The sequence below is a fragment of the Mustela lutreola genome, chromosome 9 (assembly GCF_030435805.1).
Source record: "Mustela lutreola isolate mMusLut2 chromosome 9, mMusLut2.pri, whole genome shotgun sequence".
In the NCBI taxonomy this organism is placed as follows: Eukaryota; Metazoa; Chordata; class Mammalia; order Carnivora; family Mustelidae; genus Mustela; species Mustela lutreola.
The window spans coordinates 126660010-126687451 of record NC_081298.1 but is presented as its reverse complement, the minus strand read 5'-3'; the positions used below and the strand labels follow the sequence as shown (position 1 = coordinate 126687451).

At 39.0% G+C, this 27442-nt stretch overlaps 1 protein-coding gene across 14 annotated transcripts in view; it reads right to left on the bottom strand.

Annotated features, from left to right (window-relative positions):
- DTNB (dystrobrevin beta) overlaps nucleotides 1–27442 on the bottom strand; it is a 236291-nt gene that overhangs the window by 148082 nt on the left and 60767 nt on the right. For all 14 annotated transcript variants that reach the window (XR_009344378.1, XM_059132459.1, XM_059132466.1 and 11 more), the window contains 3 exons: nucleotides 17851–18005; nucleotides 4720–4825; nucleotides 2428–2594 (listed from right to left, as the gene is read on the bottom strand). Coding sequence is in view for 13 of the 14 variants with exons in the window: in XM_059132459.1 (XP_058988442.1) it covers nucleotides 2428–2594; nucleotides 4720–4825; nucleotides 17851–18005 (428 nt within the window). In the remaining variant the exon portion in view is untranslated. The remainder of the gene's footprint in view (nucleotides 1–2427; nucleotides 2595–4719; nucleotides 4826–17850; nucleotides 18006–27442) is intronic.

The window sequence follows — 27442 nt, the reverse complement described above, 5'->3', positions numbered from 1 at the left end:
ATAAATGAATTGTACTGCATAGTTCCTTAGGTAAAACATTAAACAGAAAGTTTTGGAAAAAATTAAAGTAAAATCCCAAGCACCAATAGGACACCTATCAAATCTACAAATTCTTATACAAACTTGTTAATTGCACATTAAATTTATCTCTTATGAGATAAATTATAAATTTTATATATATATATATATAAATTATAAACACAATGGACAATCTTCAAAGAAATTACTATTAAAGTGATCACACCTATTTTGTTAGTGGAAACTTCTTTACCCACATCAATCCCAAAATTCACTCACATCTTCCTCAAAGAACAAGGGCACTACACATATAGTTCTAACCTTGGAAACAAGTTGCACTCACACACACACACACACACACAGCTAAAAAAACCTAACCAATATGCATCAGTCATACGTAATGCATATACTCTTTAAAATTCAGAACCGATACCAGCTTCATTCCTATCGTACTTGATTTTTCTTGAAATCTTCAGTCACTATAACAAAAATGAATGAAATTTTAAAAACAACAAAGTTGAAATAAAAATAACAACAAATGGGGACATGGCTTACTTTACAAGAGTGTTGTGAGGATCAAGCAGAAGTAGAAGAATTAATTCACTTGTGATTTCTGTACTTTCATTGATGTATGTTTTTTTAACTCAATGTCAAAATTCAAGAGCATATGAAATGCTGGTTTTTAAATCATAAGGCAATATTCAGCCACTTATCTTTTTTAAAAAAAGTAAAATCCCCTTTTCTAAAAGGGCTACAAATTAACTAAATGAGCAAGTTCTATCTATGATGAAAAAGAAGTTCTCCACTCTATTCCCCTAACATCTAGCATGAGAACTGTCAGAAGAAACATGCCAATGAATCCAATCATTATAATGGTAACAGAGCAAAGAGCTATCTCAGTGATGAGAATTAGACTCTAAACAAAAAAACAGTGAGAAAAACACTAATAAATCAATTAAGTGGGACACCTGTACTTTAAGAAAGGGAAAAATAACAACTTGAATTATTTCTATGCAGTGAAATCTCTATTAGAGATTATCTTTATTCAGTGAAAGAAGAACCTACTACATTGTAATTTTTTTCCATTGCTTGTTTAAAAATTTTAAGTAATCACTCCTCAACCAAAAAAATACTGGAATTTCCAACACAACAAAACCCAGGAGAGGATGTTTAGTTTAACGAAATTTTATGGTTAAGTGTCACTGAGAACCTGATTAAAAAAAAAATTTCTCTAACGTGTCAGAGATGTAAGAAGTAAAGCGTACACATGGGTTGAAATTTGTTGTGTGTGTGTCTGTGTTTTTTAAACCAATCCTTAATATGAGCTTACTTGGCTTTTTTCTTGATTAAGTTTTAAGAAGGCTAACTAGAAGAAAAAAGAAAGAAAAAAAAAAAAAAAAAAAAACCCTGATAACTGAAGCTAACACTTAAAGTCCAGTAGGATGATCCAGGGTAAGAACCTAAATCCTAAATTATACCTGTGACCCTATATATTGTTCTATCCTTTAGCAAACCAACCAACTAATAAAAACTATTATTAGTTGAAGTTTTTTAAATGAGTTTTTGGAAATAAATGAATGACTTTTTAAAAATTCTGAAAATAAATTGAGAAAGGAGAAAAAAAATGATTGATGCTAAGCTTGTCAGGTGATTTCTAAACACTAGAGGAAAATCACACATCCTCCACCCAAATATTGTTATTTACAGGACTGCTTTTGAAAGTAAGGACACCAGGGCGCCTGGGTGCTCAGTGGGTTAAGCACCTGCCTTCGGCTCAGATCATGATCCCAGGGTCCTGGGACTCAGCCCTGCGTCAGTCTCCCTGCTCGACTGGAAGCCTGCTTCTCCCTCTCCCGCTCCCCTGCTTGTGTTCTCTCTCTCCCTGGGTCTCTCTCCATCAAATAAATAAAATCTAGGAAGGAAGGACACCAATGTGGCAACTGTAAGATACAACATTTCCCCAACTTCAGAGAGATAAAAATTTAACTCCTTCAGTTCACGCAGTCTTCTCTGCAACATTTAAAACCTAGAGACGTGTAGGAAATATGCTTGAGAAAAAGAACTTAAAATCTTAAGAAAAGCTCAGAGAGTAAGCTTGGAGGGGATTACCGCTTGCACAATTTTAAAATAAGAAGACCCTTCTCACTTACTTTTCCATTTCAAATTGTAATGGTATCTCCATCTCCTGGGACTTTAAAAATTCTCCTTTTAAAATCAAGTGGTGAAAACAAACAAATAAACAAACAAAGCCAGGTGACGCAGCACAACGTATCTGCGCTCAGAATCGTGAGCAGAAGGCTGGGCTACCCTGCGGCCTCCCTTGGCGAGGCCTCTAGCCGGAGGCAGCGGGCACTGTCACCACAGAGACTGGGCAAGGGCGGAGGACACAGACAGACACAGAGCAATTACCCAAGACGAGTGCTCCTTCATCTGGTGTTGGTTGCTGTGAGGGCCGCTGGCATGGCCACGCCAGAAGCAGTTCTGGCAGAGCTGGTAGTTGTGGCACTGCTGGCATCGGTACCGGAAGCCCATCATGCTCTCGCAGCGGCAGTAGGAGCACTCCACGGGGTGGAAGACTGCAGAAGGCGGAGAGGGGGACAGGAGACAGAAAGAAGCCATTTTCATTTGGATAAAGAAGGTCCAGACGGGGGAAAACCAAACCTCAGAGAAACAATCAAAGGTGAAAACAATATTAGAACCGAAAACCCCTAAATTGTCTCCCAGTTAAAGAACCAGCCATTTACTAGAATAAAAGGGGAAGATGATAGATGAGAACAGGTTTTCAAGTTAGAATGTTACATTCCAATCCACCTGAGAAAATAACCGATTTCTTTTTTTAAAATGAAACTTGTGTTTACTAGAATGATAAATGTATGATAAGGATCGTAGAGGATAAATACATATAGAAAGAAGAAAAAGAAGCCTTCTCAGTCTAAAATTTATTTTCCAGGGGCGCCTAGGTGGCTCAGTCGGTTAAGCGTCTGCCTTCTGCTCAGGCTATGATCTTGGGGCCTTGGGATCAAGCCCGGGGGGGGGGGGGGTCGTCTCTACTCAGCAGGGAGCCTGCCTCTCCCTCTCTCGCTGCCCCTGCTCATGGGCTCTCTCTTTCACTCACTCTCTCTCTAATAAATAAATAAAATCTTTAAAAAGAAATCTGTGCTCCAAATTAAAACTATACAATCTAGGGGCACCTGGGTGGCTTAGTTGTTAAGTGTCTGCTTTCAGCCCCGTCATAACCCCAGGGCCCTGGGATCGAGCCCCACATCACGCTCCCTGCTCAGAGGGAAGCCTGCTTCTCTCTCTCCCACTCCCCCTGCTTGTGTTCCCTTTCTCACTGTCTCTCTCTCTCTCTCTGTCAAATAAATAAATAAAATCTTTAAAAAAAATTTTTTTAGCTGTTTTAGTCAAGAGATTCTACACCTTTAAGAAAGTAATCCTGAATCTAAGGTTCCTGTGAACTAAAGCCACAGTGGCGCAAAAGGCTGAGAGGTTTAAAAACAAAAGGTACAGATGAGAGAGGGAGAAGACAGAGTATGGATGTGCATTTCATCCTTACAAAGGGAAAAAGGGAGCTCTACCTTTTCATGCTTCTCAGATTTACTGGTTCTTTTTGGCAGAATAAGAAACAGGCAAGAGCCTTGAGAGGAGGGAGGGAGGTTACATAAGCCCTGGGGTGCCTGGGTGGCTCAGTGGGTTAAAGCCTTTGCCTTTGGCTCAGGTCATGATCCCAGGGTCCTGGGATCGAGCCCCACATTGGGCTCTCTGCTCAGCAGGGAGCCTGCTTCCTCCTCTCTCTCTGCCTGCCTCTCCCCATACTTGTGATCTCTGTCAAATAAATAAATAAAATCTTAAAAGAAAAAAAAGGAAAGAAAGAAACTATAGCCCTTCCTTTAACAAACTCACACAACCTAAACAAGGAGATAAACTGATAACAACAGAAGAAAAAAGTACCATTTCAATTCTAACCAAGACAAACATTTAAGTCAAATTCCTCAAAAAGGTACCAAGAGTAATTCAAGATAAAATAGTAAAGGCAGAAACTGAAGATGTGTGAAGTACCAAATTCTATCACAGTTATTTTCCTTTAAACTGTTCCAAAATCATTAGTGTTAGTGCTTGATACTGCATACATCTAATTTTTTTTATAACAGTATAAATTAAAGGTAAAAGGGGAAGTCAGGTCTAAATCAGATGGGTTCAAGTGATGCTTAGTGGGGAAAAACCCAGAATTTGAACCACAAAGTTTTATGACCTAATATTACTATTTCTTGATATCCTAAGTAATAAACCCCCTTCCCCTACTTTTCCTTGAGAAATAAATATTCCTCCTTCGAAGGGCACCTGGGTGGATCAGCAGGTTAATCCTCTGCCTTTTGGCTCAGGTCATGATATCAGGGTCCTGGGATTGAGTCCCACATCAGGCTCCCTGCTCAGCGGGGAATCTGTTTCTCCTTCACCCTCTCCCCTTCCCCCACTGCTTGAGCTCTCTTGCTCTCTCTCGCTCATGCTCTCTGTCTCAAATAAATAAATATAGTTTTTTAAAAATCCCTCTTTTAAAAGAAAAAATCACAAATCCAAAGGACACAGTGACAGCAAATATCAATTTTAATTTTCAATGGTAATAGCTAAGGACATTACAAATACCATCAGTTCCTGTATTTCCCATAGCACAAGAGACTGAATGATCCAAGTTCTGCTTACCATTCTCAACATGGGCGAGCCTGTGCATGAGAGGTAGCCAGACAAGGCACTGGGGAGGAGGATCGGCCATCATTGTGTCTAAAAACATATTTAGCATTATCTTCTTCTGTGAAGAGAAGAAAAACAAACATACCTCATATTCTTCAAGTATCTCTGAATTCCAAAATTAAGTTAACCTAGAATTCACTCAACCAAGTTATAAAGAATTCCATGTGAGGGACGCCTGGGTGGCTCAGTTGGTTAAGCAGCTGCCTTCGGCTCGGGTCATGATCCCAGCGTCCTGGGATCGAGTCCCACATCGGGCTCCTTGCTCGGCGGGGAGCCTGCTTCTCCCTCTGCCTCTGCCTGCCATTCTGTCTGCCTGTGCTCGCTCTCTCCCACCCCCCTCTGATGGATGAATAAAATCTTAAAAAAAAAAAAAAAAAAAAAGAATTCCATGTGAAATTCTACAGGAAAATACAGTAGTATTTTTCATTACGATAAAACTGAAACACACTATACGTTACTATTGTATTCAAATGCACTTCTGCATACATTATTTTGAGTCTTTTATTTATTTATTTATTTATTTATTTGACACAGAGAGAGATCACAAGTAGGCAGAGAGAGGGGGGGGAAGCAGGCTCCCCGCTGAGCAGAGAGCCCCAGGCAGGGCTCGATCCCAGGACCCTGAGATCATGACCTGAGCTGAAGGCAGAGGCTTAACCCACTGAGCCACCCAGGCGCCCCCATTATTTTGAGTCTTAAAACCACTGTTTAAGGTAAATAGTTTAGGTATCACTGTCCCCATCACAGATGAGAAAATAAAGGAAAAGAGCATTTTAAATGACTTCTGAAGGTCCTGGTGCACCTGAGTGGCTCAGCTGGTTGAACGTCTGACTCCTCATTTCAGTTCAGGTCATGATCTCGGGGCTGTGGAACTGAGTTTCACATTAAGCTCCGCACTCAGCGGGGAGTCTGCTTGGGATTCTCTCTCCGCCTCTCCCTCTGCCCCTTTCCTGCTTGTATTCTGTTTCTCTTTCTCTCTCAAATAAATAAATAAATCTTGGAGGGGGGCAATAAATAACCTGGAAGGTCCTACCTAAATCAGACACAAAGCAAGGACTGGAACTCAGCTGTCCTTCAAATTACTATTTCTGTTACCGATGGGGAGACAGACATCCCACACCCCATTATAAAACATCAGCCAAGAGCAGGAACTACTCCATTTGTTGTTTACTGTGTTTCCAGCATTTCGTAACAGTGTCAGGCACACGACAGGCACTTGATAAGTAATCACTGAAAAAATACTAACGTGGGGAGCAAACACTGTTAAACATCACTTAACAACTTTCTCATTTGCAGAAAGAAAACTAAAGTGCAGAGTAGTGAAATAATTTGATCCAGTCACAAAGACAATTACAAGGATGAAAATAGAGTCTGAACACCCAACGTCCAGCACTACCCCATTATACCAGCTCCCCAGCTAGACTGTTCTGTCTTTATTTCTCTTTTAAACAAATATCTACAAAGCTTCCACTGTTTGTGAAACACCGACATAATTACATCCCAAGGGACATTAAAAATCCGAAAACAGTCTAGAAAAAATAGTCATGTGATGTAGATAGAAGAGATTCTCAAGAATTTTCAAACTGATGGATTTTCTTTTTATTTCCTCTAACTCACAAAACACCTTTGCAGCTCCGAAAGGAAAGGAAAAAGGAGGGAAAGGGAGCACTTTACAACTACATGTGAGAGTTCTGTCATTGCACCTTGGCCACCTCGGCCCCCACTTCAAACTTGATTCCAAAAGAAGGGCAGAGACAAAAGGGAAGTCATGGGAGAGTAGGAAATGCAGGACCAATAAGTGCGTAGGACTTTTCCAAGTCCTGGTCCCACCATTCCAAGGCAGGGGGGAGGGACTGAGGACTAGGGGCAAGTGGATACCAAAAGGCACCCAGAATTTCATTTTAGTCTCTCCCAAAAAGTATGTTCTCGGTTCCACCACTTCTCTTGAGGTGATAACAGGATATACAAAATGAGGTGCTTCCCCATAAAACTTTAAACTACTTTATATGGGGTGGGGGAGAAAAGATAAAATTGGTTAGAGCTGACTGAAAGATTTCACCAGCATATGACAAGATAAGTGATTTTTACCACGAATCTATTCACCATGAACAGAGCAAAGAGGGAAGGCACTTTGGTGATAAGTCAGGAGAGTGGCTGCCCCCAGCATCTGCCATCCTGCTACTTCTCCAACGATGGTTCCCATCATACAAACGGACTACAGACTGACTTTTGTGTATCTTTCTGGCAACTATATGACTTTTGACTCCACTGTATTTAAGGAGATCATTCTTATTAATGAAAATCTTTAAAAAAAAAAAAAAGAAATTGGTAAATAGGGAACAGAAAAGGGAAGATAAAGTAGACAGCAGAGCAAGAAAGAGGCTTTTGCAATAAAACCTTGAAAGAGATGAAGAAATATGAAGGAAAGCCTCTGATCGAGGACAGAGATTGGAGCCCAACGCTGAACAGGGGGAGGGAAGGGGCAAGCACGAGGGCTGACTGAGGGTGATAACAGTAGGAAGTTACCATCCGTAGGCCCTTTACAGAAAGCCATGCTCTGGCAGTGAGGTTTGAAAAATACCTACTCAAGAAGGCTAAATAAAGTTTTCCGGAGTATTTTCCATCTCTGGTATCCAAGTCACTGATGTTTCTGAGACCTCAGTGGAACCTCAGAGGAACAGGTGAACAACATTTAAAATAAAACCAGAAAGTCACCGAACATTTAAATGGAGGGACAGATATGGAAAATGCCTCTAATTATGGCGATGCAGACAACTGCAACAAAGCAAAACAAAAAGTGTCTACATAGAATTACTGAGAAAGAAGATGCTATGAAGTCTTTTAGCTTGCAAGAGATAGGAACCAAAACTAAATGTATGTTTAAATTAATATTTCTATATATTTTATATCTAATACTAAAAATTGCATTTCTACAAGTCTACCTGCAATCCTCATGCAACTTTTCTTCTTAAAAAGCTTTGATTCGCCTAAATTATACTTTCTTTTTTAATCTTCAAGATCAAAAGGAACAATTACATCTGATATGTCAGAAGCCCTTGATAAAAACACTCAGGGTCAGTTTACAGAAGTTGTCCCAAGGTCATTTTGTAATTGGAAGCCCTTCAAAAGCATGAGGAATGAAACAAGAAGAACTGTGTCCCACAACTCTGTCTTCCATAAACCATGTAATTTGGGGGAAATCATTTGACATTCTGGTTTCAGTTTTCTTACCTCTGAAAGGGTAGAGCAGTGGTTCTCAAGGGGTCGTCAAAAGCTGCCCTGTGGATCCCTAAAATATTTTCAAGGAGTCCATGAGGCGAGAACAGTTTTCATAAAAATTCTCAGACATTATTTGTCCTTTTCATTCTTAATCTCTCATACAGTGGGGTGCGTCAGAAGCAAGATGGCATTTCCACAATCATCCGAAAAAACTACTAAAGCATTCCTCCCTTTGTAAGGCCAGATTTCTTTCTATACTTTAACCAAAACAACATATCACAATGGAATCAATGGAAAGGCAGGTAGGAGAACCCAGCTGTCTTCAATGGAGCCAAATATTAAAGCAATTTGCAAAAATGTAAAACCATGGCACACTTGCTAAATATTTTTGTTTTGGAATATATAGTGACTTTCCATAAAAATATATTATTTAACATGTAATGAGTTTATCATTTTTTTTTTTCCACGTAGGCTCCACACAGCGTGGAGTCCAACACAGGGCTTAAACTCACAACCCTAAGATCGAGACCTGAGCTGAGGTCAAGAGTTGGATGCCCAACCAACTGAGCCCCCAAGCATCCTATCATTATTTTTAAATGACAATATATATCTTTAATTTCTCAAATTTAATTTCTAGTATGGAAATACCAATAGGTATAACCCACATAAGCAAAAGCTCTCTAGGGTCCTCAATAATTTTTATTGCAAAGAGGCTCTAAGACCAAAAAGTTTGAGAATAGCTGAAATAGAATTCCCAGCTCAAAAAGTCCATGATTCGGTAAATAACTGCATGGAAGAAAGGTTGACTCTCTTTTCCTCCTTTTTTGTTTCATTTTGGTTTTTCTTCTTGAGTTGAACACATTCTAGGAATTTCTCCTTATTTTTGCAGCACAATATTTGTAATAAAATTGCAAAAAAATGCACATTCCCACAATTCTCGTCTTGCTATATTTCTATCCAAATGTATATATGCTTCTATGTAATTACATACATAAGGCAGGCAAAAATATATGTTTCTTCACTTAGCTTTTTATTAAATATTGTTTTGCTACAAAGGTCTTCATTTCTAATCATTTTAACAGCAGCCTGGTCCACTGGGCAGACACACTGTGATTTATCTCTGCCTTCCTCTATAAAACACTGAGGCTGTTTTTATCCTTATGTGTACTCATCTCTTCTCTTGGAAGTAAGCATTTCTTTTTGTCACCTATTTCCCAGCCCTTTGTTATTCTAAGCCCCAATACTGACACTTACTACCTACCCCAGAGCCATTCTCACCTCCCCCCCTCCCCCCATGACTACATTTTCCCTGTTTTAAAGGGAGACAGGGACCATCTCTTAAAAATGAGAAATCCAGTATCACTAAAGTAACATGAGAAAACAATTAGGTTAGCATTGAATCATCATAGGTGCATTAAAACCTCTCATTTCAGGGTGCCTGGGTGGCTCAGGGCTGAGATCATCTCAGGGTCCAAGGTCCTAGGATTGGGCTCTCTCTGCTCAGCAGGGAGCCTGCTTCCCCCTCTCTCTGCCTGCCTCTCTGCTAACTTGTGATCTCTCGCTTTCTCTGTCAAATAAATAAATAAAATCTTTAAAAAAAACTCTCATTTCCTTATGGACGACAGGTTAAGTATTATCCATTGCCTTAACTTACTTGATAATCAAGTAAACCACGTATGACACATAGCTAATAAACTTGAAAACATTTTTTAAATCTTCCTGATGAAAAATATTTTTATACAAACTACTGTGCAGAGTTAGATATACCCTGTCCCGGGGCACCTGGTTGGCTCAGTTTGGTTGAGAAACTGCCTTCGGCTTAGGTCATGATCCTGGAGTACTAGGATCAAGTCCCGCATCGGGCTCCCAGCTGCACAGGGAGTTGCTTCTCCTCTCTAATGCTCTCTTTCATTGTCTCGCTTCTCAAATAAATAAATAAATAAATATCTCATCCGACCAGGACAAACATACATTAACTGGTTATAGGACCAGTGCTATGGGTTAACCTTTTGATTACTATGAGACACGGAGTTTGTCCATATCACAAATTTACTTCCAAAATTAAAGAACTCTGTAGAGACACAACAATATAATGTTGCTATCCTATTATTTATTAGAAATATTTTTATATAATGTAGCTAAAACATGGGGGAACTCCAGAACTCCTGAAATACTTGATTTTCCTCATTGCAAGGACTGTTTCATTTGAGAAAATCATGGAATAAAAATGTCAATGAAAACAACAAGGTTGCAGGTACATCCATGAGGTTTAAGCTTTGAATCAGAATTCAAGTCAAAGACACTTTCTCATGCCAACATTTAATTTAAATCATTTAAACCAACAAATTTCTAGTAAGCATCGATCATTTTCCAGACATTGTTAGTCACGGGGATATAAAGCCGAAGATCAAGGAGCATCGCCTCAGGGCATAAGTGAGCTAGATATGACATGCCATGGGAATGCAGAAGAAGATTCAGAGCATCAAAGAAGAAGGGCTATTTTAGCTGGGATATGAAATACGAGGGCCTCTGTTGAAGAAAGAGAAGGTCAAGTTCACACACGTGCATGAAAAGACAACCCAGCATAACCACTGCCGGTCAACTGCAACTGTAAGATCCCCTTGGCCACATGAAGTATCTCTATATCAGGGATGATAAGGTGTGAAAGAAGCTCTTCAAATCAATGCAACGTGGTAATAACCCAACTAGATCATCATGGTAATGAGGGCCTGCTGACGGAGACAGTAAAACCTGCCTAATTAGAATTCCTATGAAATACACATATACATGTGTCAGGCAATTCTTCCTAAACTATTCAATGTCCAGGAAAACAAGGTCAGAACATCCAGAAAGTGTCTCACTTCAACGATAGAGTGGGAATTAAAGTCATTTTGGCGTATAGCAGAAGATGATAATGCTAGTCAAAGAGTCAGAAGACATCTCCAGGCATGAGAAATACTGTTGCTATTCTGAAAAATCCACCGGCAAGAATGTAATCACGTCACTACCCTTTCCCACCTCCCTCTGAATCAAGGAGAGCACTGCAACACTGAGTGAAAAATTGTCTCTACTTCATCATCTCCCTCTTTCCCCTACTGTACTTATTCAGTCTTCCATAAAGACAGACATCAAATTTAAAATGCTCTGCAGGGAGGCACCTGGATGGCTCAGTGGGTTGAGCCTCTGCCTTCGGCTCAAGTCATGATCTCAGGATCCTGGGATCAAGCCCTGCATCAGGCTCTCTGCTCAGCAGGGAGCCTGCTTCCCCCTCTCTCTCTGCCTGCCTCTCTGCCTACTTGTAATCTGTCAAATAAATAAATAAAATCTTTTTTAAAATAATAAATAAAAGAATAAAATAAAATCCTCCACAGGGTGAGGGGTGCCTGGGTGGCTCAGTCAGTTAAGCCTCTGACTCTTGATTTTACTTAGGTCACGATCTCAGGGTCAGTGAGATCAAGCCCTACGGCGGATTCCATGCTGGGTATGGAGCTTGCTTAAGATCTCTCTCTCCCTCTCCCTCTGTCCCAACCCACCTTTTTAAAAAAATCACACATTTAAAAAACAATTTAAAAATAAATAAAATCCTTGGGATGCCTGGGTGGCTCGGTTGGTTAAGCAGCTGCCTTCAGCTCAGGTCATGATCCCAGCGTCCTGGGATCGAGTCCCACATCGGGCTCCTTGCTCAGCAGGGAGCCTGCTTCTCCCTCTGCCTCTGCCTGCCATTCTGTCTGCCTGTGCTCGCTCTCTCCCCCCCCCTCTCTGATAAATAAATTTTTAAAAAAATCTTTGGGGCGCCTGGGTGGCTCAGTGGGTTGAAGCCTCTGCCTTCAGCTCAGGTCATGATCCCAGGGTCCTGGGATCGAGCCCCACATTGGGCTCTCTGCTCTGCAGGGAGCCTGCTTCCTCCTCTCTCTCTCTCTCTGTGCCTGCCTCTCTGCCTACTTGTGATCTCTGTCTGTCAAATAAATAAATAAAATCTTAAAAAAAAAAATCTTTAAAAATAAATAAATAAATAAATAAAATCCTCTCAAGACAGACTGAACACTTCAAACTAAAGTCAATACAAACCTACAAAATACATAATACAACAAATAGCAATCATCTTTTTTTTTATAGCCATCATCTTTTTAAGGAGAAACAAAATTTATCCCTAAACTCTGAAGTTTAGAAAAACTGGGGAGAAATTTTAAATATTGCTATTTGCTGCTTGTTTTTAATAACTTTAAGTCTCTAAAGTCAGTTTTAGTTTATAACCACAGAAGAATCAAGAGCTCAGTCCGTTAGGCACCCACTCAGTTTCGGGTCACGTCATGATCTCAGGGTCATGGGATCAAGCCCTCCATCGGGCCCCACTCTCACAGCAGAGTCTGCTTGAGATTCTCTCCCTCTCCCTCCCCCCCTGCTTCTCCCCCAACCTCATGAGCTCTCTATCTCAAATAAATAAATAAAATATTTAACAATAAATAAATAACCACTGAAGAATCAATATATTTGGTCTACCCACCAAAATATTAGACTTGAGGTACTATGTTAATACTGTGCTTTATTCAGACAATGATCACGATCACAAATTTACAACTAGAATTAATTTTTCTATTAAATCTTTTAAATTTACTAAAGTAGAAAGAATAGTATAATATGCTTATCACCCAGCTTCAACAATTCTCAACATATGACTAATTTTTTTTAAGATTTTATTTATTTGTCAAAGAGAATAAGGGGGAGTGGCAGGCAGAGGGAAAGGGAAGCAGCTCCCTGCTAAGCAAGAAGCCTGATGTGAGACTCAATCCCAGGATCCTGGGATCATGACCTGAGCCAAAGGCAGACACTTAACCCACTGAGCCACCCAGGTACCCCTTATGACTAATTTTAATTCATACTTTCACCTTTCCTTCAACCTGGATTAATTTGAAGCAAATCCCAGACATATTATTTCTTTTTCTTTTTTAACATTTTATTTATTTATTTGACAGGGAGAGAGACACAGTGAGAGACAGAACACAAGCAGGGGGAGTGGGAAGGCGAGAAGCAGGCTCCCTGCCCAGCAGGAACCCTGATGCGGGGTTCGATCCCAGGACACTGGGATTATGACCTGAGCTGAAGGCAGACGCCTAACGACTGAGCCACCCAGCGCCCCTGAACACATTATTTCTTGAATTAACTTTACTTCAGTGGTTTATTATGGACATCTCAGATGCTTCTGAGGCTGATAAAAGCATCCTTGTAAATCTTTTTGTCACATAAGTTTTGTTTTTCATGTGGGAAAAACTTAAGAGTAGAATTGCCAGATCATGAGTAGGTATCTGTTGAGGACTGTAGGAAACCAACACCAGAGCCTCTTCTAAAGTGGTTTGTATGAGAGTTCTAGTTGATGTGTTCTGCTGAATTAACTTATAAATGCTTTTAACTTTGTTGTGTTTTTAAAAGTATGTAATCCAACATCTCTTATTATAGGTTAGTTTGCAAAACTGTTTTCTAAAAATGAATTAAGGCTATATTAAAATAAACAAATATGTAATTTTCTTCATATCATTAAAAAAAAATTCGAGTATTTCTCCTGTAATGCAATGCATACATTACTGAAAAACTGCACATACTGCAAAACACATACTGCAAAACCGTGGATTTAAAAATAATAAGGTACATGAGAAAAACAGGGTTGGCACAAACCTAAACACAGGCACCCTTGTGAACAGAGGACTAACACTACTACCAGCACAATTAAATCTTCACAGGCATTAACAAAAGTCACTATCAGATGATACCTTTCAGTCTTAAATCCTGAAATACTTTTTTCCTTCCTCATGATAAGGGCATACAACTTTCAAGACAGATTAGTTGCATCACAAGCCCCACATCAAGCCCCACATGGGGCTCCTTGCTCAGCAGGGAGCCTGCTTCTCCACCTCCTTGCTCCTCCCTCTGCTTGCGCTTCCTCTTTCTGTGTCAAATAAATAAAATCTTAAAAAAAAAAAAAAAAACTAAACTAAATACTGGATCTAGGGGATAGCTCCCTGACAGTCAATTTTTGCAGCACAGGTGTGTGAGACAGGAGAAGATGTCTTCACCTCTCTAGCTCTGAACCCACAGTTTCACCCCATAACACTGCAGAAAAGGAAGCAGCTCATGAACCCTCCAAACCAGCCACTTCTTTCACTAAAGAAAGGTATGCCTGCAAGGTATGCCTTCTTTCTTAAAAGAGTCCTACATTCTCTTTAATTTTGATCACTTCTTTGCTCAGCCCAGAACGTCAAAATGCTAGGGAACTGCCTGTGAACCAACAGTGCAATTTCCACCTCCCACTGACACTGTTCTCTCTCCGCTGGAGGGTGTGAGAGTTCCTCTGCATTTAAAAAGTACATACATAGTAAAACAAACCAATGGGAAAAGACCATTTCAAAAAGAAACCCAAAAATCATTGGATTTAACTCTTGCTGCATGGAACTTTGTTCAAAGTCTCTCCCTTTTTTTTTTTTTGGTCATTCCAGCAGTAAGTACTTTTTCTTCTAAGGCTTTTTTTTTTTTTTTTTTGGTCATCTCTCCAAACCAAGGAAGACTTAAGTTCCCTCTAGACTAAAATAAGCTTCTCTGACTTTTCCAAATTTGGCACATAACAAAACACAGAATGGGGGGCACCTGGGTGGCTCAGTAGGGGAAGCGTCTGCCTTGAGCTCAGGTCATGATCTCAGGGTCCTGGGATTGAGCCCCACATCAGGCTCCCTGCTCAGCGGGAAGTCTCCCTCTCCCTCTCCCACTGCCTCTCCCTCTGCCCCACCACCCAACTCATGCCCTCTCTCAAATGAATAAATGAAATCTTGAAAAAAACACAAAGACTGAGTTTTTTCCTAAGAATCTGAAGCAAATAAGAAGCAAGAGTCAAGGGCGCATGGGTGGCTCAGTGGGTTAAGCATCTGCCTTCAACTCAGGTTATGATCTCAGGGTCCTGGGATCAAGCCCCACATCAGGCTCTCTGCTCAGTGGGGAGCCTGCTTCCCCCTCTCTCTCGTCTACCTCTCTGCCTACTTGTGATCTCTATCTGTCAAATAAGTAAATAAAATCTTAAAAAAAAAAAAAAAAAAAGAAAGAGGCAAGAGTCAGCTCTTGAGTTCAAAGGCTTCACAATAAAGGCATAAGGAAATCTGGAGTATTCTAGAAAGCATTCTTAGGATTAACAGTTGGAAATTCTTGTATTCTTCAACATTTCAAACTTCTGTTCCAATACTGAGGTCTCCTCATAGCTCCCACATTGCAAATAGAGCTAAGGTGACTTTGGGTTGGCACCCCACATGACTGTCACCCACTAGTCACAGCTCCTTCCTCATGGACACATCTTTGTATAAATTGCCTTCCCTATTCCGACATTCAGTAGTAGCATTCCGGAACTTGATCAAGTTTAGCCTAACCTTCAGGAAGCATCTTGTGCGAAAAGCCACACGTACCTCATGTACAAGATTACCCCAGAGTATTGCGGGGCAACCATTTGACATCAGGGCACTACAAACGCAGCAGCAGTGAGACGATGCCAAATGAAAACCGGTTGCTGTTTCTTTATCATACCCACCCTCACTCACCTTGCTTCCAGGCATTTTCATACCTCAATGAATGGACAGAGACTAATGAATGGAAAGAGACTCTTAATCTCACAAAACAAACTGTGGGTTGCTGGGAGGTGAGGGGGCAGGGATAGGGTGGTTGGGTCATGGACACTGGGGAGGGTCTGGGCTATGGTGAGTGCTGTGAAGTGTGTCAGCCTGATGATAAGCAGACCTGTACCCCTGGGGCAAATAACACATTATATGTTAATAAATATAATAATTTTTTAAAAAATTTTTAACGCATATCAGTGTGGGGGAGGGGGAGTGCTAACTATATTAGAATAAATTGAGGCACACAGCTATTTTTAATATGCTAAAAGTTGATACTGTCATTTACAAAAAGGGAAAAATAACGTATGGTGACAAATTTCCACAAAAACAATCAGCCCAAGTGCATACAAATTTGGAAAGAATATCTCCTCAGAACGTGGTAAAAATAACTCACTAGTATTATGAGTACCACTTTTGGTGCTACAGCTAAACAAGCTATAAAATACTGTTTGAAAGTCTGAATTCAGACTTTCAGTTAAGAATCCTTAACTTCAAATGTAAAAAAAAGTATGTGTGTGTTTGGTTTTGGCTCTTGTGAATCAAAGTATCACAGTCAGGAGGATCTAGTTTACAATGTGCTTTCAGTTCTCAAACCTTTAGATTTGTTCTTTTTATATGTTAACTTCTTATTTTTAAATAAATTTAGACCTGCAGAAAGATGGGAAGATTATCCAAAAAACTCCCGCTTACCCAGATTCCTCAAATGTTAACACCGCAGAAGGGATGTCCCTTTGCCCTTAAATACCTCAGATCACATTTTTTAAAAACAAGGATATTCTCTTACATAATTTAATATAAATATCAAAATCAGTAAATTAACATTTAATGACAAAATACTAAAAATTTATTCAGATTTTTTTCAAATGTCCCAATAATGTCCTTTATGACAAAATGAAAATTCTGGATCATAAACTGCATTGACATTTTCTCTCCTTACACTCCTGTGACATAGAATGGTTCCTTTTTTTTTTTTTTTTTTTTGTCTTTCATGACATTGACATTTTTTAAGTGTGCAGGTCAGTTATTTTGTAGAAATCCCTTCATTTGGGTTTGTCAGATGTTTCCTCAAATTGAGACTCAGGACAGATGTTCATTAAATTTGTTGTGGATAACTGTTTTGTAATACATACAAATAACAAATCATTACATTGCACACCTTAAACTTTTACAATGTTATATATCAATTACATCTCAATAAAACTGTAAAAAATAAAATTAAACATAAAAAATTGGGAAAAACAAGAAAAGGAAGATGAGACTTGGCTTGTGCTTTTCTGGCCCACAGCAGTGACACTGGGTACTTCTCAGTGCATCCAATCGGGGGGCAGGGATATCAGTCTGTTTCCTTTACTGGTGACAGGGACTTTGATCACTAGGTTAATGTGGATCTGACAGGCTTCTCTATTACAACATAGTAACTTTCTAAGGTTACTATATTTCTCTTTTATAATTAATGAACATCTTATAGGGAGATACTTTCAGACTGTGTCAATATCCTACTTCCATTAGTCTTTTACTTATTAGTTTTAACAGACTTTTTCTTAATTCCCCACTTTTCATAATGTCTAAGTTTAACATGAAGTTCCTTTTATCGCATGTCTACTGGAATAGATGAAGCCAGAGTCAACATCCACTCTGCTCGGAGTCATTTGAGGCACAGTTAAGATCTCAGGAATTCACACATACAACCTCAAGGGCAGGACTGCACAAGGACACACAAATAAAGAGGAAACCCAATCTATCTTTCCTTCATATAAAAACGACAGTGTGCCCTTGAGGGATTCTGAGCTGGCAGCTGGGAGCTGTGTAGCATTCCTTGTCTTCAGTGCTCAGGAAAAAACGGTCCAGTATTGTATAGAGTTTTATGCCAAAATTCCTGTATTTCACAGCTTAAAGAACTCATTCAGGAGAGTAATGTATGTCCAGTAGCAATAATATAAACACTTCATCTTAAACACTTTTCTTTAAAATTGTAATAATTTAAAATATTTCATAGGTTATCATTTTTCAGGAAAGACTCCCTTCTCCCCCAAACCAGAATTCGCAGAAGAAGTTTTCATAGGCCCTCTTTTTCATGCCCCTCCCACTTAAAGGTCTTTTTTCTCCCCTGCTCAAGACTTTATGTCTCTAGACTAGGACAAATCTGGTGAAATCTGATACAAGGTGGAGGGAAGAATGAGTGCTCTTCTAGTCCTAGATTTTACAAAACTGTCCTTACCTGCTGTGGAAAACAGGTGCGGACTGAGTGCTCTGTGTAACCAAAAGATGGCCCTTCAAAGACAGCTGTTGGGAGCTTCAGAACTTCCTTCAGAAACTGGTCAAACTTGCTAAATATCATTAAGCCATTGGAATCTGACATCTGGGAGAAAACATCTATGAGAACAAAACCAAATAAAGTCAAACTAGAAAGAAATACCAACTTTTTATAAATAAATGACTCTATGTCATTTGTATACCAGTCAAAAAGTATCATTAAAAATTATCATAAAAAATTATCATAAAGCTATTACAATTTTTAGTTAATATGTATTCTCCTTCTTATTAATACTATGCAGTTACTTTACTGACCAGGCCCCCTCTCCCACCCACTTAATATATACCTAAACATCAAGCCAGATAACCATTCATGTAGATCTACCTACCTACTCTTTTTGAGTGTGCATAACTGGATGATATTTAACTTTTGTTTTATTTATAACTAACTTTGTTCTGAGAAGAATTTGTAGCAGCATGCTTTTATCTCTTAGCATTTCTATATGTGTTTATATAAGACATATGCATGTTTGGGTGTATGAATATATTAGCATATTGGTTATGGGGAATGAAATTGTATTCTATTTATATATTCATATGCTAATAATGTAATGAATACCTGTGACAGAATAAATTTGAAGGAAGCATAAAGCATGTTTAAAATATTCCATTCAGTGAGTTCCAAAGTAGAATAAAAAGAACTCCTATAAACTCTTCTATTCCAAGATACTTTGATACTATAAGATCTTATTTTTACCAGAAAGTCTCACTCAAGCAGATGGGAAAGAAATTTCCAGTAATACTATTTCTTTATCTTCTTGGAGAGAGTCTCTTCTCTCCAGTTAATTCTTCCTCTCGTCTCATCCATGGGTTGGGAAAAAAAGAAAAATCACTAGCAGCTCAAAATCACTGTGACAAAGAAATGTGACCTAAGCTTTTATTCAAACCACTGAGCTTTCTTATACATGAGTGAATTAAATATGCACAGAAAAATCGTTTCCTGAGGACTTGCCAACAGTGGCATTTTGAAGAGTCTTATTCTATATATTCATGATGAATAAGAATACTAGAAATATATATGTAATTGATATATGTTACATACAAATATACATTTTTCCTCAGGTTTAATCTGAGGTGTTTATCTTCAAGCACTAGGTGTAAAACAAATACAGTTTAAATATATTAACCAAAGAAAGATAAAATATTAGAATATCAACTCCACAGAATAACTTTTGGGGCATTAGAAAACAGGAAACTGAGATGCCTCAGTGGCTCAGTCATTAAGTGTCTACTGTCAGCTCAGGTCATGATCCCGGGGTCCTGGGATTGAGCCCCACATGAGACTCCCTGTTCAGTGGGAAGCCTGCTTCTCTCTCTTCTACCCCCCACCCTCGCTTGTGTTTCCCTCTCTCACGGTCTCTCTCTGTCAAATAAATAAATAGAATCTTTAAAAAAAACGGGAAATTATCAAAGGAATGAAAGCCTGCAATGTATCCTCCCTAGGTAGCTGCGACTCTGTAGTTAAAGAAAAAATACAAAATAGTCATTGTGAGTGGGGAGAGTCAATGAGAGGCTAAAAGAACTATGTGGTCCTAGTGAAAAATAAAGTCAATTAATTAGCAAATACATATTAAGTTTCGCCTATGTGCTCCAAGTGCCAAGCACTCTGTTAGGTGTTGTGAAACACAACAAAGAATTATGATATACAGTCTTTATGCCCCCAAGAAACTTTCAGTGTAACTGAAAAAAATAAGATACATACGAAGCAAAGAGGAATAAAGTGCTAAACTGACACTAAGTGGAACAGAAAGAACAGAGGCATCAAGATACTTGTTAAGCCTCAGTATTTGTCAAGAACCACAAAGTTACCACATGTAACCATGGCTAAGGCTGCCTATACCTACCCAGTATTAATTATTTTCTTGTTTCTTAGTAACATTTATTTTATTTTGTGCAATAATGTAGCCGATAATTAAGAGATTAAAATTTACAGCCTCCTTTTAGCAAGTAGTGGTCATGTGACTAAGTACTAGCCATTGAGACTACCATAGATGAGCTGTGAAGGACCTCCAAGAAGGCTGGTTAAGGAAAGCTGACTAAGCTGGAAAGCACGCTCTTTTTGCCCTGTCATGCTCTCCCTCTTTTCACTATCTGAAATGTAGTTATGATGGCTGGAGCTCCAGCAGCCACCTTGGAACATGTGGCAAGTGCAATTTTTATATAGAAATCATGCTCTAGAAGGATAGAAAACAAAAGTAGAGAAAGTCTGGGTCCCAGATGAACTACCACATCAGTTCTGGATTACCTAACCTGGAGACGTCTTTTTTTTTTTTTTTTTTTTTTTAAGATTTATTTATTTATTTATTTGACAGAGATCACAAGTAGGCAGAGAGGCAGGCAGTGAGAGAGGAAGGGAAGCAGGCTCCTTGCTAAGCAGAAAGCGCGATGTGCAGCTAGATCCCAGGACCCTGGGATCATGACCTGAGCCAAAGGCAGTGGCTTTAACCCACTGAGCCAACCAGGCACCCCTGGAGACTTCTTTTATATTGGAGAAAAATAAACTTCGACTTTCTTTCTTTGTTTAAGACACTACTATCCTGGGGTTTTGTTTTCAAGCAACAATCCCTAACACTAAGTGCAACTATACATTACTAAACATTACCTCATTGTACACTCATAAAATGGTAAGATGTATGTGTGTACATGCAATTACTTAAATTTTATAGATAAAGAAACTACCTTAGAAAGGTCAATTTGCTTAAAGCAAAAAAGTTGGTAAGTACCTAAGTCAAGATCTAAAGCTATACTTCTCTAACTCCAAAGAAATTCCATCATACCGCACAGCTTTTTCAAAACATAGTTTAGAACAACTACAAAAACACAGAGGCAGGAATTGCCAAGAAAGTTCAAAAAGAAAGGAATTCAGAAGCTAGGCCTTGAAAGGTAAAACTTGGAATCTTGAGATCAAAACAGGTTGGAGGTGGGCGCTGGAGGACACAACCAGAAAAGAGGAGGAAACCGTCTATGGACACTTAGATTTGTTAGGGGAGGTAAGCAGGAAACAGTGCACTAAGTGCATTCTTCAACAAGAAAGTTAATTTAGGTTGAGAAATAAAAGGAAATAAAGACAGAGTAAGAGGGGTGTCTAGGTGGCTCAGTCATTAAGCATCTGCCTTCAGCTCAGGTCATGATCCCAGCGCCCGAGGACTGAGCCCCGCATCAGATTCCCTGCTTGGTAGGAAGCCTGCTTCTCCCTCTCCCACTTCCCCTGCTTGTGTTTGCTTTCTCGCTGTCTCTCTCTGTCAAATAAATAAATAAAATCTTAAAAAAAAAAAAAAAAAGGACAGACTAAGAAAAATATCTGCTATGAAAGAAAACTTAAAGAGGAAAGCACTCTGAATTTGGTTTAGAAACTCTTACATAGGGGAGAAATATTTCAGAAAACTAAGTTTTAATAAAATTGGACTCTTAATGACGAGTAAAATGGATAAAAGAGGAAGAACAGGATTGAAGAAATCAGCTAGTAAACCCTGTGAATAATGCACAAATGAGGTAGCGAGTGTGTGAACTTCAGCGGTGACAGTGTGGGGAGGGGGTGTCACCTCCAAGATATTTCAATGCAGGAAACTGATGGCAGGTTGGGTTAGGGCATAAGAGGAATTTAAGAAGTTAGGATTATTCTAAGTTTCTAGTATGGGAAAATGCTGACAACCCTGACTGGGGGAAAAAAAAAAAAAGAAGAAGAAGAAGAAGAAGAAGAAGAAGAAGAAGAAGAAGGAGAAGGAGAAGAAGAAGAAGAAGGAGAAGGAGAAGGAGAAGGAGAAGGAGAAGGAGAAGGAGTAGAAGAGGAAGAAGAAGAAGAAGAAGAAGAAGAAGAAGAAGAAGAAGAAGAAGAAGAAGAAGAGGAGGAGGAGGAGGAGGAGGAAGAGGAAGAAGAGGAAGAAGAAGAAGAAGAAGAAGAAGAAGAAGAAGAAGAAGAAGAAGAAGAAGAAGAAGAAGAAGAAGAGGAGGAAGAAGAAGAAGAAGAAGAAGAAGAGGAGGAAGAAGAAGAAGAGAAGAAGATAAAGATATTTAGCTTTGTACATAAGTGTATTTGAACCAACCAAGAAGAAGAAGAAGAAGATAAAGATATTCAGCTTTGTACATAAGTGTATTTGAACCAACCAGCAAATGTCCAGGTAGAACCATCCTGCAGGGCCACAGCTCAAGATACAGAGCTTTGAAGATATTGCCAAGTATGTGAAGAATTGATGCCCTTAAGGAGGGGAGCACATGGTGATTTCATTTTTGAATAACTGGGTGCTATTCTTACAAGGAGGAAAATAACCTGAATGAAAAAAAGAGTCCGTAGGAGATGTGGCTAGGTGCCTACGACTCATTGTCTCTTTTCCCCTGCTGGCTCCCCAGCTGAACCTGTGCCGAGAACGGCAATGTGCTCCACCGAAAAAAATGACTTCCCAGTCTCTTTTATACAATGTAACCCCAAAGTGGATTTCTGGGAATGCTTCTGCTTTCCTGACAGAGGCATTTCTCTCTTCTGTCTGCCTGGAAAGGGAATGTGAGGCCCATCCAGCGATCACTTAGTCGTAAGAAGGAAAGCCACATGGTGAGCAAAACAAGAGGATGGAACCTGAGTGTGTGATGACATCCTTGAGTCATGGGACCAACTCTGACTCACCAGGCTCTGGGCTTATTTTTATGGGAGAAAAATAAATCCCAGTGTGTTTCGGCCACTGTTAGTTTTTTGTTGTCACCCAATGTATTCATAACTGATAAATTAGCATGTGATTACATTGTGCTCACTAACTAAATGGTAGAAATATTCAAGACGGGAAACTAATGCTACCCAGTACATAAATACATGTATCTACGGTTTCACAACCACAAAAACATCTGTGTGTACATCCACACCAACAAATCAACACCTGACTCATTCAGAGAAATAAAAGGGAGTGACTGGACGATAAAATGACTAACATTCCCCTCAAAAAAGTATTACTTTCTGTTACACTTGGTTACCATGCTAAATAATATATTCAGAGTATCCAGTTTTTTAAAAATTCCTTAAAAAAGAAACTATAACTTAATAGGGCCACATTACATTTACAAGAGAACAAGCAGAAACATGTTTCTTTGTTTGATTTAATAAGAGAAATACGTCTAGAACACAAATTGAAGGCATAGTGACTTATTATTTCCAGAGTTACTGGTTTACAACAGTATTTTTTAAAAAAGATTAGGCTTCTTTTATCTGTAAGAAAAACAGTATAAAATTCCTGCTAATTTTTTTTATCTTAAATGAAGTATAACAATGAAAGCTGGTGTGATTTACTACACACAAATAAAAAGATCTCACTAAAGAAATAAATAAAAGACAATAAAATTTAATAAAAAATTTTAACTAATTCTCTGATTAAAGCCCTCAACCCTTCTGGCATCAAGGGACTAAATTTCCCCCCAGAACTCTGATTAATTTCCCCAGTAATTCTCTTTCTATTTATACACCTCTGAAAGAAGGTATGCTAATTCCCCATTAGTTGTTTCCAGAAAAAAAATGTAGGCTTTCTCCCTTGTGAAAAACCCACAATCAAGTCCCTCAGACTTATGTATACACACTTTAAAAAAATATTCCGTCCTTTGTGTAATGGCAAAATAATGCTACCATTCTACCATCATCACATATGTTTCCATTTTTTTTTCTTCTTCTGGTGATAATGACCCTGGTTTTACTCACTGCATCTATCAACACTTTCTTCTCCCCCCATCACGGATCACTTACTTTTGTAAGATGATAGGGTTGTTTACAATAAAGCGAAGTCTATAAACGGAATACCGTTTTCTTTTATATGTTAGCTTTCTCTGGTAACTGACTCTCCCCGCCTATCATCTTTCTACCAACTAAGTAATCTAACCCACAAAAACATGTATATACATCTGCATGCTTATAAATACCTATATGTAACCAAATCCAAGTGAATATTTTATTCCCAAACTCATGAATATTCCTACATCCTTCATGAAGTCAGAGCAAGGATGAAGGATAGGAGTCAGCACGCCTTGGGCCTCTCTGCGGAGCTGACTCGGCCAGTAACTACTTTAGACAAGTCTCAAGTCCTCCCTTGGTTTTGTTTTTCTTTCTCTTCTTATTGATAAAATACTGATTTAGGACTTATCTCTTACTTGCTTCTGGTTCTAGAACATTTTGGTTATAGGAGAAATGCAAATGTGAACCTCACTCACTGAGATTCACCCATCATTTCTGTCTAATGACGAGAAGGTATGGTTAGCAGAAACCAGCTGGGGGAATTCTGCAGTGACAGGCAGTGGAGAGACTATTGCAAAGGAGGCTAAATTTTGAACGGGTGGATCCGTTTAATTATAGCTGCAAAGGATGGCCTCTCTACAGTCTGTTAGTGCAACAGCAAGGGAGCAAGCGATGGGAATCCGGTGAGAACTGCCAGTTCTGAGCACAAGCAGCAGCTCAGATCATCTTTTCTCCAGCTACTCAAAGTGTGGTCTATCAAAACCACAAAGACATCCTTATGCTACAACCCAGAAAAAATACCTGTTATCATTTTGGTATACTATTTCTTTCTTTTTCTAGGTGCATAACAAATTTTTGTCTAAAACTATATTACATTTATGCATTTTGATGTGAAACCTATTTTTGAGAACAATATAGGCAGTCGGCAGTCATGTGGGGATCCTGCTAGAACTGAGCTCTGAGTTTTGCACACTGTCTCAAGTTTTCACCTATGATTAAAAAATGCCATAACAAATATACATAAAATTTAGAGTGCACTCTGATTAATTCCTCTGGATAAACTCAAGAAATAGACTGAGTCAGTGGATATGGGTATTTTTACAGCCTTCTTGATATACACTGTTAGACCATCCTTCAAATGGTAGCACCAGGTTTTTAAAGAATTTAAAAATCAACTACATGAATCATCTGCTCCTATCTTTTAATGCAAGACAGATGACGTCTGAATAAGAGACTAAGTTTCTTAGAAAACAGCAGAATTGGACAAAGTGAATAAATCACATCAATTAAATGACAAATCATAAATAATGGGCTTTACAGCCTATACATTTTGTCCTCTGAGTTATTTTTATGGTTTCTGACATTACTGAGTTTTGATCTTGCTTATAATTAAAGTCTGTGCTCTTCCTATAAATCACTGGTATTTAGTATCTGACCCTAGTTAACTGTGAATCTAGGATATAGTCCCTAATGGCTATAACAGTGAATTATTTCTATAAATGAGCGCTCGCTGGGGACAGAAACTCTCTTAAGAGAGACCTGAAAAATCTAATCAAGAAATATTTCAAACTTAAAGTACAAATATTGGTTAAGTTGTTCTAAATGCTATCTTGACCCCAAAACAAGCAAACAAAAATATACCAAATAAAAAGGGGTAGGGGGGAAAATTACAGGGAAAAAAATCTAAAATAAAATGTAAAGCACAGGGGCGCCTGGGTGGCTCAGTCGTTAAATGTCTCCCTTCAGCTCAGGTCATGATCCCAGAGTTCTGGGATCGAGGCCCGCATCAGGCTCCCGGGTTGGCGGGAAGCCGGCTTCTCCCTCTCCCCCTCCCCCTGCTTGTGTTCCCTCTATCGCTGTGTCTCTCTTTTCAAATGAATAAATAAAATCTTAAAAAAAAAAAAAAAGGGTAAAGTGCAAAAAGATCAAAATAAAAGGAAGAAAAGTAGAAACATGAAGTTGTATTACATAAACATGAAAAGCTCATTTAAAAGGAACGTTAGCAGAGATAACAGCAGAAAGTGCGTTCAGGGGCGGGAAGATGGAGAAAATAAGAACTAAGTCAACGGAACAAGCCGAGAGAAGGTGGGGGTAAAGAAATGTCACAGTGCAGTACAGTGTTCTAGCTCACTTCTGTCTGTGCTATTCTTCAGCCATCGCAACTAAGCAGGACACAGCTGGGACCCAGAAAGCCAGAGAGAAAAGGATTCCTACAGCACCCAAACTGCCAATCAATCCCACAACAAAAGCTCCAGTCACCTACACTCAAACCTTAAATAGAATGCTCAGAAATTTGCTTATGTTTTCTCCATATTAAATATAAAACAGAAGCAAGGAGAGATTTCTAGAGACTGATACTCTGATAATCCCGTCACATTTATCAGTGATAAAGGGGACACACACCATCACCACTGTTGCCACCATCAACAAAAAGGTCAAGGACGGAGAAAGTAGTCATCTGAAAACATCAGAAGGGAAAAATAACTCAGAGCCTCACAATTAGCCCCAAATGCAGCATAAGATGACATCCCCGAGCTATGAAAATATGTAAATTATAACCAGTGAGCTCTGTATGAATCAGGATAGACCACATGTAAATGGGTTTCCACTCTAGATGATTAAAATTAAGAAGTGGAGACAGGCCTCAATACCTGAAAATTTTCCTTATGTTAAACATTTTTTTTTTTTTAAGATTTTATTTATTTATTTGACAGAGAGAAACCACAAGTAGATGGAGAGGCAGGCAGAGAGAGAGAGAGGGAAGCAGGCTCCCTGAGAGCCTGATGCGGGACTTGATCCCAGGACCCTGAGATCATGACCTGAGCCGAAGGCAGCGGCTTAACCCACTGAGCCACCCAGGCGCCCCAAACATCTCATTCTTGAGCCAAGATAATTAATACAACAAAAATAATGAAACAGAGCTACAGATGGTCAAGAACTATAATTTTGAATGTGAAGACAATAAGAAAACCATATTTTAAATCTCTCTGCATGATATGAACACAGTAATTAGTGAGCTAGCACGGGTGGTGCCTCATCCATCCGCATCTGATGTGCAATGAGTGATCTGGCCTTCTTAGCACGCAGACCTGTCACGCCGGCCTGCGCATGTGCCCTCTGTGTCACCTGAATACTGGTCACTTGTATTTCTCCAAGAGCTTCAAAAGCCACACTAAAACAACAACAACAAAAACCCTGCCATCACCTGGATCCCTTCCACATTTCACACAATACTAAAATTTGCCCTTTTTCACTAACAGTCCAACAGAGAACTGCAGTAATTTTAGGACTCAAACAACAAATGATACTTGGCAAAATTCTGGCACTTACTCTGTGCCAGGTCCCAGCTCAATGATGTAAATGTGGCAGATTTAACTATAGAAACTTACAGACTCCAGAGTTACCCACCATGCGGGTATATCACCAATTTTCCATTTTTCAACCACTTTCTCCAGTACTAATAAAGATAGCAACGTATATTCTTTACCTGGTGTCACTATCATTAAAAACAGATAAAATTCCAACTTTCTTTTTCTTTGTGTTTGAATGAAATACAATTTCATCCATATCATATTATCTTCCTTGGGCAAACGCTGTGCTAGAATTAAGAAAACACTGTGCTAGAATTAAGAAAATACTACGAAATTTCAGCCTAGAATTTTGAGATACCATGTGAAAAATACTCAGAAGAGTATTTAATAAAACTGTAAGTTTTATTACTAAAAACTTGTTTTACACTGCAGCTGAATTGAAATGAAGATAAACCAGATAACAGCTGACCAAACATTATCTA